At 55.9% G+C, this 12174-nt stretch overlaps 1 protein-coding gene across 2 annotated transcripts in view; it reads right to left on the bottom strand.

Moving 5' to 3' along the window:
* The window catches only part of FBLN2 (fibulin 2), a 100499-nt gene that overhangs the window by 57069 nt on the left and 31256 nt on the right, over positions 1–12174 (bottom strand). For both annotated transcript variants that reach the window (XM_033089303.1, XM_033089312.1), the window contains exon 2: positions 10230–11588. In XM_033089303.1, the coding sequence (XP_032945194.1) occupies positions 10230–11588 (1359 nt within the window). The remainder of the gene's footprint in view (positions 1–10229; positions 11589–12174) is intronic.

Genomic DNA, 12174 nt, shown 5'->3' with positions numbered 1-12174 from the left:
GAAGGAGAAGGTGGACAGGGCATCTCATGCGGACCTGCAGAAAGTGCCCTCCCCAACTCTGAGAGGTCAGCCTTAGGGCCAGGCTATGCCGCTGAAGGAAAGATCTCAGGACTTGGGCGTTTGCTGATGCAGTTGGCAGAGCTGAAACAGCAGCATAGAGCAGGGAGGCAACAGTCAGGGAGGAACAATGTGCTGCACAACTAGAAGCAGCTGCAGTGACAGAGGTGGGGTGGGGAGCAGGATCTGAGAGCTGAACCCCCCCACCCATCCCACTAGGCCTGACCCCTTTGCTTTTACACTATAGGGGACAACTCCTGGCCACCAGAAAAGACACACATCTGTTCACTTAAACAAAAACACAAATCCATCCACCCACCTCCCAGAGAGCAGTAGCCCTCCAGCAGAGGAAAGAAGGGAACGCAGAGCCCCCAGCAGCCATTCCGTGCTGACCAATACTCTCTCTCCTATTCCTCTCAGTAATCCTGAGGGGTTGTGAGGGATTACTCTCCCATTTTACAGAGGCAGAAACTGAGGCTCAGAGAAGGTGAGTCAATCGTCTGAGGTCACCAGCCAGTGACGGCAGAGGCAGGATTCACACCCAAGGATACACCCTCTGAGGACTCAGTGGGTCATCCCTAGCGTGACTCAACCCCTCTCCCGCTTTCCCAGTGCAAAGACCCTGGAGTGGACCAGGAGGTTTCACCAGATCCCCAGCCCATGAAATGCTGACCTCAGTCAGGTAGAAGTCTCCCGCTCAAAGCCTCAGACGCTGCAGGACAAAGAACCCCATGGCCAGCTTGGGGAAGGTGCCAGCAAGCAGATGTCGCTGACACTGTTGATACTGCCCCCAGGGAAGCCCACAGCACAGACCACTGAGCTCCAGTTCACTGAGAACCCAAGGTTCCGGAAGGCTCAGGGTGCAGAAGACCAAAGAGGCTTGGTTCACCAGAGGAGAGCAGCCTCTGCTGCCTCAGGCTTGGTGTGTGAACAGGAGGAAGCCAGGCCAGCGCTCAGAGGCCGCTGCCCACACAGCAGAGCCCCCAGGGCTGAATCACAGCACCCAGAACACCAGCTGCGAGTGCAGCCTAACTAAGCCCAGCACCTCGTGCCCAACACCACTTCTTTCCCACTGAGAACACAGCTCTAGGAGGGAGCCCTTGGGAAGCCCATCTTATAGATGAGAAAACTGAGGCCGCCTAAGGTCACACAACTAGTGAGGGACAGAACCAGCCTAAAACCTCGAGAGCCTCGTACCAGACCTACCTAAGTAGGTAAGCAGGAAACCAGAGATACCTTAAACACTGACAGACCTGAGTTCAGAGCTTTCTCGCTGCTGGGCTATGGGCCAGGCACATTTTTCTCCCCTTGGTCGGAACGAACTGATTGTAAGGTCATTTGGGAACAAGTGAGACAGGGCATCTAGAGCACCCGACCTGGGGTCTCGGTTAGATTTGCTGCACTGACTGCCCCAACTCTCCTCCCTTCCTTTATCCACACCCTTTGCAATGCAAATTTACAGTAACTACCATCAGCAGGAACCCCTGAGCCTGGGCTGGCCCCGACTGGCTGACAATGGAATGTGGCAAAAGCAGCAGTTCTGCTATTCCGGAGCCTAGGCCCACTAATCCTTGTACGCTTCTAATGTTTCACTTGGGGCCCTGTTTCTGGATGAGAACAAGCCGGGGCTAACTCACTGGAGGATGAGACAGCACGTGGAGCAGAGATAAGCCATCCCTGCAGAGGCCATCCCAGACCAGCCAGCCTGAGCTCAGCTGCCAGCTGACTTAATAAGGACACTCACAAGTGTGAACCCAGCTGACATCAGCCTAGCCCAGCACAGCCTGGCTGGCCCGTGGACTTGGGAGCAATAACAAATGTTTATTACATGTGCTACAGAGGTTCTGTGGTTGTTTGCCGCACACATTATTATGGCAATCGATCATTCATATCCTGACCAAGGTGTGTCCCCAGCAGGAAGGACTGACAGGACCAGTGTGGTGACAGCAGCAGAAAGGTCACCTCCTCACTCAGTGTTGGTGGGAGTGTGACCAGACTTGCTGGGGAGCCCTTGGACCAGGCAGGGGGACAGCGAAGCACATGTGGAAACCACAGCAAGACACCAACTTCCACCTCCCAGACTGGCCCAGTGGAGACGTTTTACGTGTAGCACCCTGCTCACTCCTCTGCTTAGTGCTTTTCACCATGCAACACAGATCTGATGTGTTCCTGTGATTGTGTGCCGTCCCCACACACAGAATGGGACCCGCATGAGGGATGGACACCTGTTTTGATCACTGCTGTATCCCCAGCAGCCAAGACAGTGTGATGGGCACTAAATAAATATTTATTGAATAAATTGGGGAACCAGGCATTTTTGTACACTGCAGGTGTTAAGTAAAAATGGACACGCCATCAAGAAAGGACAAGGTGACATCTACCAGGGTTATAAACATGCATTCTGTGTCTTCTAAAGCTGAGCACACACCGGCCAGCACGTCCGAAAAGAAACGTGTGCAGCTGGTCATCAAAAGATTGGTCTAAGCAGGTGCACGGCAATTCTTCCTAACGGCCCGACTGGAGCCAGCCCCAAGGCCACTCGACAGGAGAATGAACGGAGAAACTGGGCCCAATCATACAAGAGAGCACCTCTCAGCAATACAAAGGACCAACTACGATACACGCAACTCTGTGAACTTCAAAAATGCTCTTTTACGTCTGGCGCAAAAAGCCAGACGTAAAAGAGAACCGACTGTATGGCTCCATTTTTAAAAGTCTGAGAGTGGGACTGTTAGAAGTCGGGACAGTGGCTCCATGGGACAAGTACTGAGAGGGGACCTGCGTTGTCTTGTGATGTTCCATGAGCTGAGTGATGGTTACACAGGTGTTTTTGTTTGTGAAGATGTATGATGGGGTTTTATGCTTCTGCTAGGTTCTATGTGTTATACTTCAATAAACAGTTTACAAAATGTAGAAATGCACATGTATACTGACCCCCCCACTACACACGGGGGCGTGGCACAGGTCTGCACTGCAGCACTGCTTCTTAGGGCAAAAGATAGGCAGTGACCTGAACACCCGTCAACCGGGACCCGTAAACAGAAGATGGACCGTGCACACAGCAAAGCACTGGCTGGTGAGGAAACTCTCCACACGCTGACAGGGAACGCTCCACGACAGGTGGCCAACAGGACCAAAGCACAGGGCAGAACGCTGTGCGTAACAGGCTAGTACTTGTGAAAGGTGTGTGCACAGCCTACGTTCTTGTAGTTGTATTGACCAGTGGTTCCCAAGTGTGGTCCTGGGCCCTGCAGGGTCCCTGAGACCTTTTCAGGGAGCCCGAGGGCAACATGATTTTCATAACACTGTGTTAGTTACCTTCTTATGCTCTGTCAACCACAAGCATACAGAGGAATTTTCCAGACTACATGATATTGTGATGATGTCATCATACCAATGGCTAATGGAATGTGTACTTGTGTATTCAGTGTTTTCTAGAATTTTCTAAATAAGCTCATGAAAAGATGATCAACATGGTTGGTCACTGGGGAAATGCAAATCAAATCACAGTGAGAACCACTTCACACTCACTCAGATGGCTATACTCAAAAGGACAGATAGTAACAAGCGTTGGTAAGGATATGGAGAAACTGGAACCCCCTGCATTATTAAAAGGAAAGCAAAATGGTGCAGCCACTGTGGAGAACAGTGTGGCCGTTCATCTGATGGTTAAACATGGAGTTAACACACAATCCAGCAATTCTATTCCTAAGTATATTTCCAAGAGATATGAAAACATAAGTCCACACAAAATATGTACATGAGTATTAACAGCAGCAGTACTCACAATAGCTAAAAGGTGGAAACACAAGTCCATGGTCGGATGAGCCGATAAACAGAACGGGATGTTATTCAGCCATAAAAAGGCATGAAGAACTGACACACGCTATGATATGGATGGACCCTGAAAGCATTATGCTATGTGATAGAAGACAGTCCCAAAAGGCCACATATTGTATGACTCCACGTCCAGGAATGTCTGGAATATGCAAATCCGTAGTGACAGACAGTAGATTGATCGTTTCTGGGCACTGGGAGAAGGAAGCAGTGGGAAGTGGCTGGTACTCGCTGTGGGGTTTCTTTCTGGGGTGATGAAAATATTCTAAAAGTAGATTCTGGTGATATTTGCACAACTGTGCTAAAAATTGCCAAACTGTACAGGGGGACTTTGTGGTACATGAATAATACCTCATTAAAGCTGTTTGGAAAGAAATGAAGAAACAGTTTTCAAAGTTAAAATAAAGAGACCCACCGAAGGCCTGGCCTTGGCCCGACCCTCTCTGTGGGGAGCAGCTGTGAGCGCTCCACTCTCCTCCAAGTGCCTGGCACAAGTCATATGCTCCAGGAGGCAAGCACAGGGAGGGCTGGCTCCAGGCCACAGACCCACTGCTGCTCCCAGGTCCCCCATAGGGCCATGGGCCCACCCCCTCTACTGGAAGACTGAGGTTCCCTACTAGCTACACTATGACCTCTGCAAAAGCCCCTTCCAGTTTCTCTTCCATAAAATACAGTGACGACACAGAATCTCTCAAGGTTGCCACAGGGTGAAACTATGCTCTGACAGGTGTCCCCAGCAGAGCACCCAAGCCCACTGCCGACCAGGGCCAGGCCAGCGACAAAGCTGAGGAGAGCCGGCCGAGGAAGTGCAGAGTGCCCAGTCTGAACAGCAGCGTCTGCTCAGCTCCCCAGACGTCAGCCTACGGACGTGGGCCTAGTGTGCCCACAATTGCCCATTTTCAACAAAAGCCACTAAGCTGAAATTTATGTGACATTTTCCAATTTCTACATATTGTAACACATTCTAGTGCTTACCAACATGCTTTGCAGAAAAAAGCTAACAGGTGGACAGATGAGAGGTACGTGCACCATTTTAGCAAGAGAGCAGACAGAAGTGGGAACGACGCTGGCCACATTCTCCCTGCACACAGCCCTGCTCCAGAGCTGTCAGTCCTACTACAACCGTGGGTGCTAAGCACACCACTTCACCGAGGACACGGGCTCAGGAGTGATGTCCCAGGCTGCAGGTGACATAACAAGTGGGGCTTCGCTGAGGACCTGCAGGGACTGGCGGAAGCCCAGGCCTCTCATCTGCCCATCCTGCTCCTGGCTGCTCCCGACAGGCCCCTGTGCAGCCTCAGCAGTCAGACGCCCACTGCAAACCCCATGATTAGGCACGCGGAGGGCAAGGGCCACTGGGCCCAGCTGTAAGCTCTCCACAGCGCTCTGCTGCTGAGCCGAGTGGAGGTTCCCAGAGGGCAACCTCTCCGTCGCCGGCCCCAGGAGCGGTAAGCTCCTGCAGGATGTGACGGCTGCTGTACAGGACTCAGGGGCTTGGGTGTCCAGAATTCCAGCCTGGCTCCCGCAGTTCCCAGGCCAGACATGCTCAAGGCTCCTGACCTCACGCAAGTTTAAATCTTCTACAGACCAAGACTGGACAGGGTCTATAGGGATCCTCTGGGGGAACGGACTCTCCTGCTCCCTGGAACCACAGCCTGGTGATTCTGGGAACCCTTGGAGACCCACAGACATCGGAAAGGCCCGGAGCTGGCTGACGACCCCGTCAGCCTGCAGAAGAGGCAGGGAGAACCCTGCTCCTGCACTCTCCTCCCTGCACCCAGAGGGAGTCTGCACAGCACGAATAAGATCAGAAGACCCCCTGCTCTACACCCAGTGACACCCCACAAAGCTCCAAATCTTCATCTCAATGATAAGCACTTTGCCCTGGGCCTGGCCCCCGACCCTCTCAGCTGCTTCGCACACCGGCCACACAGCCCCTTTCACTCCAATCGATTCCCTCAGGCTGCAGGACCTCTGCACACTCGGTGTACTCTGTCTAGAGCACTCTTCTCTCTGCCCAGATCAACCTCCATACCCAATCAACCACCCCTCTCACTCCAACACCACTTCCCCCAGAAGGCCACGCTGACCCCCAGGAGGAGTCAGACCCCCCCCACACACACACACACACAGGCTCACAGAGCTCAGGAACTTCACGCCGCCTGACTACTGGGTTCTTTACCTCTCCCACTAAACCAGAAGCTTCCAGAGGGCAGAGTGGGTGTTGGGTTCTGCTCCACATCACTCTTTTATCTTGTCACAGGCTGTGCACACACTGGCACTCAGAAATGACTGTCAGGGATGAACACACGAACGCATACGCGGGAGGCCTGGCTCCACCACTGCACGTGTCTGTGGGCAAGTGGCCTGAGTCCACTGCTGTCAACTACAGTGCTGGCTGAGGATTAAATAATCGCAGAGTGCTTACGATGGTGCCTGGCACAAGTCACAATACTACATGGTATCTGCAATTCACATAGTCGTTTGAACTTAAATAGCTTCTCTGTCAAAGCACTCAGAGACCCCTGCCCTGCACAACCTGGTTAAGTGAGGTCCTGAGGATGGGACCCCCTTCTCTGCCACACTCCTGGGGCCTGCAGAAGTGGTACGGGAGCCTCTTCCAGGAATGGGACTCCCTCCAGCTGCTCCAAGAACCTCTGACTTCCTGAGGGCAGCCCTGTCGCGGGGTTCCCTCCTGGGGGGTGAGGGGGCGATCCCCAACCCCCTCCGTCATGCCAGCCCAGCAGTAGAAGCCGCCCTCACAAAGCCCCTAGAATGACAATAGATGTCAGAGCCCGCTCCCCGGCCCGCAGAGCCAGCATGTGGCTTGCATTAGGCACATCTGGACATGCTCAGAGGCAGCCTGGATCCCTGGCACGGATCGGCTCAAAGACAGGACCCCCGCCCCAGCCAGGCCTGAGGCAAGGGCTGGAAACCTCCTTCTCCAGGCCCCAGGGCTGCCATGGCAACATGGACAGGGGTCATTTCCGGCCCCTGGCCCACCTCTCAGCAGGCCCCACCAGCGAGCTGGGCACAGCTGCCTCCCCAACTTCTCCTACCAGCAGCAGCCAGGGGCCTCTAAGACCTCACTTCCTCCCAGGCTGCTCAAATGGGCATCTGACCGCCCTCAGTCAGGCCGCCACCACCCCCTTCCCACACTGCATGCACTGGCGTATGGTCACGCATAGATCTGTGTGCCTATCTATTTAACGCCCTCCTCCCCAAGACCCCAAAAGTGGAGATGTCACGCCTGCCTTTTTCCCCTCGCACAAACCCTGGGCACAGAGAGGGTGCTCCCTAAATATCTGTTGAAGAAGCGCACAGATTAAAGAATGGATGGTGAGTAATGATGGCTAACATTTTCATTACTCAGCAAGTACTAAGTCCCCTGCCAAGCACTGGACATGAACTAGCTAATTTAATCTTCAAACCAGCCCCATGAAGCAAGGATTTTTCTGCTGCTTACAGATGGAGAAACGGAGGCACAAGAAGTTACGTGGGTGATGGGTGGATACCGGGTACGCAGGGGACCAAGGATGTGTGCGGTGCTGCATGGCAGGCCAGCCCTGGTCCTCTGACGAGGCCAAGCTGCTGGGTCCCATTAACGCGAGCTGCTCCCCCTTCCACTCAACCCCACACCGACTTTCCACACCGTCCTTCAACCCCACACACACTAAAAGCTGCAGCCGCCTGTCCGTGCCCTGACAATTCTCATCTCTGGGCCTTGCGTGTGGGGGGCCTTCTGCCAGGACAACCTTCAGATGAGATAAGGGGCACGGAATCAGGGGCCTCTACCCACAAGCAGCCCGCAAAGGCCACACTCCAAAATCCACATGAGAAAGCCCGGGGGGCGGAGCGGGGGGAAGGGAACCCAGAGATCCTGAGAACAAAGCAATTCTCCAGGATTCCACAGAGAGGCCTCTGGCAGCAAGAGATGGGGCGGGGGTTGGGGGCTGTATCTATTTTGGAAACCCTGGAGGCTGCAGCCCAAACACACTGTGTGTGCGTCACGCTGTGAGGCCAGGCCTGCACGTCCTCCCGGGGCACACACGAACTGCATCACAGCCCCACCTCACACAGGCTTGGGGCTGGGTTGGAGGAGCCCCTGAAGCCCACTGCCCCGATCCCAGCCCACCTCCTCCCATTCTGTGACCTGGACCCTTCAGCCACGCCTCGCAGACTCCTACCTGCTCAGTTTAAAACCAGAAGGAACTGACCTCCCTGGCTTGTGGGGCGGTTCAAGTCACAGAAATGGGGCCTGGCACCCAGGAGGTGCTCTGCAAGGGTAAATTCTGTACCCAGCCACTCTAAGCAGGCTGGACGCAGAGTGGTCTGGGCTTGTGGACCCTCTGGGCCTGCAGGTCAGGAGCGGCTGGCAGTTTCACCCCTCACTACTTGTGCACAGGCTTTGCACAGGAGATACCCAGCAAGACCCACAGAACTTGACAGGAGGGAAAACGGAGCCCAGGCCAGTTAAGAGATTTGCTATGGGCAGCAGGTGGATAGATGGGAATGCTGCAGAAATCCCAGAGCCCCCTCTTGCCCCCAGATACCTCTCAGGCATCTCCGTCACAGCTCCCAGCCTGAGAACTAGGGCTACACTAGTCTATTCATGCCAGGGCCCATCAGCATCTGCTCACTGTTAACACCTAATGAAGGTTTGTAGAGTGAATGATATGGTACTGAACAAGACACAGACTCGCAGATGTAGGAAGAGATCTCTAGTTGAGACAAGTCCCCAGAACACTCTCAGAAGGGACACAGGAAGAAAATGGAGCTGAAGAGGAGGGTCAGACAAAAATTCAGAGAAGGCTTCCTGGAGGAGGACCTACTTGTGCTAGCTGGGAACAGTGTGAGCACATGGGTGGATCAGAAGGGAGATGACGCTACAGGGTGCTAATGGAATGGCAGGGAAACAAGTATGAGGAGGGCAACTGATAGAGGGGTTAGCCACAGAGGCCCCATGGATTCACTCATTCATTCACCCCAACATCTGCAGTACCAGTTGTGTGCCAGGCCCTGCTAGAGCTCCTTGGACACAGCAGAGAAGATGACAATGTGGTCCCACCACACATGGCACTAACACTCTACTAGAGGAGACAACATTTAGCAAGTTACTATGTACTATGATGTCAAGTATTGCTAGAAGAATTACAGCAGTAAGAGGAAGGCATGGTGCTCTTTTAGCTGGGTGTCCCAGGAAAGCCTCTCTAGGGTGGTAACCTTGAACAAAGAGCTGAACGGAGGGAAGGAGTGAGCCACATGGACACCTGGAAGAGCATTTCAGGAGACGAAGTGGCAAGTGCAAAGGCCCTGGGGCTGCAAGGTGCCTAGACAGGAAGCCAATGGGGCTGAGCAAAGTGGATGAGAGGGAGAGCTGCTATGGACTGTTTATCCCCCACCCCAAATTCACATGAAATCCTAACCCCAATGGGATGGATGGTATTTGGAGCTGGAGCTTTCGGGAGGTAATGAGGTGATGAGGGCGGGGCCCTCATGATGGAATTAGTGCCCTTATGAGAAGAAACACCAAAGAACTTGTTCCTCCTCAGATGCATCTCAGCTAAGACGTGTCCTCCTCTGCTCTGCCATGCGAGGACACAGTGAGAAGCTGGCCATCTACAAACCAGGAAGTGGGCCCGCAACAGACCCCAATCTGCCAGCCCCTGGGTCTTAGACTTCCAGCCTCCAGAACTGTGAGAAATACTTGTGTGTCGTTTAAGCCACCCAGTCAACAGTATTTTGTTACAACATCCGAAACGGACCAAGACAAAGGTGATGGAGAGGAGGTCCAGGAGGTCACGGGGGCAGGCTGTGCGGGGAGGATTTTGGTTTCTGCTCTGAGGAGGTGGGAGCCACGGCGCAGGAGGTCTGAGAACAACTCACGCATGAACAGGACCAACAGGAAGAGCTGGCAGACCTGGGTCTGGGCTCCTGGAAAGAGCCCCCATGAGAGACCACATCCCTTTGGCTGCCACCTCAGAGACCAAGATCGCAGCCGTGACTGGAGGCTCCTACGAGGGAGGATGTGAGAGGCAGGTGCCCCAGGCCTGTGCAACTCCCCACTTCCTGCTGGAGCATGGTCGACCCCACCAGGCCCAACCTGAACCTCAGCAGGAACGCCCTCAGGGACGGCCCCCCGCCCTGATGAGGGATGCCCACTGGGGCCTCACCCCCACCCATTCAGTCCATCCTCAGGAGCTACGTTCTACCCACAGTGTGGGGCCCCACAGACCCAGCTCCCCCTATCCCAGGCAGGGGTGCAGGGACCTGGGGCAGTGAGGGTGCCCTTCCTCAGAGTGAGTGCCCCTGAGGGAACTAAGAAAGGGTCTTACCTTCAGGGTCACCTCTGGGGACAGAATGGACAGAGTTGGGGTCTGTGTCCTCCTCTGGCTGATGGGGCAGAACCGGTGGCTGCCTGGGCACTTCCAGGGTGGGTAGGACCTGGGCTGCCTCATGGAGAACTGTGGTCAGGACGCTGTGGGTGCTGGGTTTCGTCGGGTCTCCAGGAGAGCTTGACGTGGCCTGAGGCTGGAGGACACTGGCTGTGCTTAACCCCAGCACAGGTCCAGCCCTCGCTTGCCCTGTGCTTTGCAGGGTGGCCTGGGCATCCAGGATAAGGTTCTCTTCGGGCCCTGCTCGGACATCTGCGCCTTCCTCTTGGACAGGGAGACTGGGCCTGGCTGGGCCTACAGTGGGAGGCCCATCGAGCCCCCTGACGCCACCTGCTGCCAGCTGCTCCCTGCCAGCTACTGCCTCCCTCTCCTCCTCCCCTTCCTTCTGGCTGTCCTCTGTCACTCTCCTAGCTTTGGCCTGCACAGGTGCTGGTGGACCCAAGGCAGCAGCCACTGTGGGCCTGGGGAGGGCAGCCAGCCAGGGGGTGGCCTGGATGGCAGACAGTGGCTGGCTCCCGCCTCCCAGAGCAGCAGGGCCCCCTGCACCTGCCTGGAGCTCGCCTGCCAGGGCCGCTGCCGCTTCTGCCTCAGCTACTTCCTGGTCATAGCTGTAGGGGTCTTCATAGTGCCGCTCAGTGTCACCCTCCTCGGCATCTGAGAAGTTCCCGGAGGTAGCAGTGGGCACGGCCTCGGCATCTCCAGGGCAACCGGGGAGCTGGTAGCAGATGAGTGCCCCGCCGGTATCAGGACAGTGGCAGGCCCGGCAGGGTGACAGGTGGACCGTGTGGCCAGCAGCATACTTGCGACCACTGTGGAGGCAGCCCACCTGGCCACACTGCGGGCAGCTGTCGGCCGCTACCACGGCCTCGATGCAGTTGGGTGGGAGCTCCGGGCACAGCATGAACTGGCAGCTAATCTTGCCACCGCCTGGTGGGCAGGAGCACTCGGTGCTGCCGAAGTCCACGAAGTAGGACTGGCCGGCGGGCACGCGGCCGCGCACGAAGCCGCCCTGCAGGCAATCGTAGTACTGGTAGCCCTCGCAGGCGCAGCCCTGCTGCACACACGAGGCGCAGCAGGCACCAGGCTGCAGAGCCTCCTCGATGCAGTTCTCCAGTGGCGGGCACTCCACACCCGTGCAGTCCTGCCCAGGGGCTGCCACGCCCACGCCTGCTCCCAGGGCCAGGGCCAACGCCAGCGCCAGGGCCAGCCGCGCTCCCGTAGGCTCCCCGAGCGGCACCATGGTCCCACAGCCAGCCCAGGTGCCACCTCGAGCCAAAAGGTCCCCTGTCGTGCGAGGCCCTGGGGGAATGGGAAAGGACACGTGTCAGAACCACATGGGGCCCACACATGTGGACACACGCACCCCCTGGCACACAGCCCCGCATGTGCACATGGCCACCCTCCCGCACACGTGGGCACCCCATGCAGTCGGTCCCATGTCCCCATGCACACACTCCTGGTCACGTGTTTGGATGCACACAGGCTCTGCCACACGTGTCAAAGTGTCACAGACAGGGGCTTCCACAGTTGTCAGGCATCACAGGTGCTCTGCCCAGAATGCAACATGGCCCCTGAGGGAAGCTGATCCCCACCTTCAGCTGCCTCCGCCACGTGCCCTCTGAGTGGGACCCTCCTGCGCAGTCACACACTGGTGCCTGCACTGTAGCTCGGTCACACTCCTTCACCAGGGCGCACGTTCAGCAGGCCTGGGCACTCTGGCTCTCACACCCTCCACAACAGGCACCCGCAGTTGCTCACAAACCTGCCCCAGTCCTCCATGCACAGTTACACAACCTGTCTCACCTACAGCCTCGCCCGTGGGCCAGGATACCATGCGTGTTTTCACACACACACTACCACCCAAACAATTTCTCCCCCCAAGTCC

Source organism: Rhinolophus ferrumequinum, chromosome 2 (genome assembly GCF_004115265.2).
Source record: "Rhinolophus ferrumequinum isolate MPI-CBG mRhiFer1 chromosome 2, mRhiFer1_v1.p, whole genome shotgun sequence".
In the NCBI taxonomy this organism is placed as follows: Eukaryota; Metazoa; Chordata; class Mammalia; order Chiroptera; family Rhinolophidae; genus Rhinolophus; species Rhinolophus ferrumequinum.
This window is presented reverse-complemented; position numbering and strand designations above follow the sequence as displayed.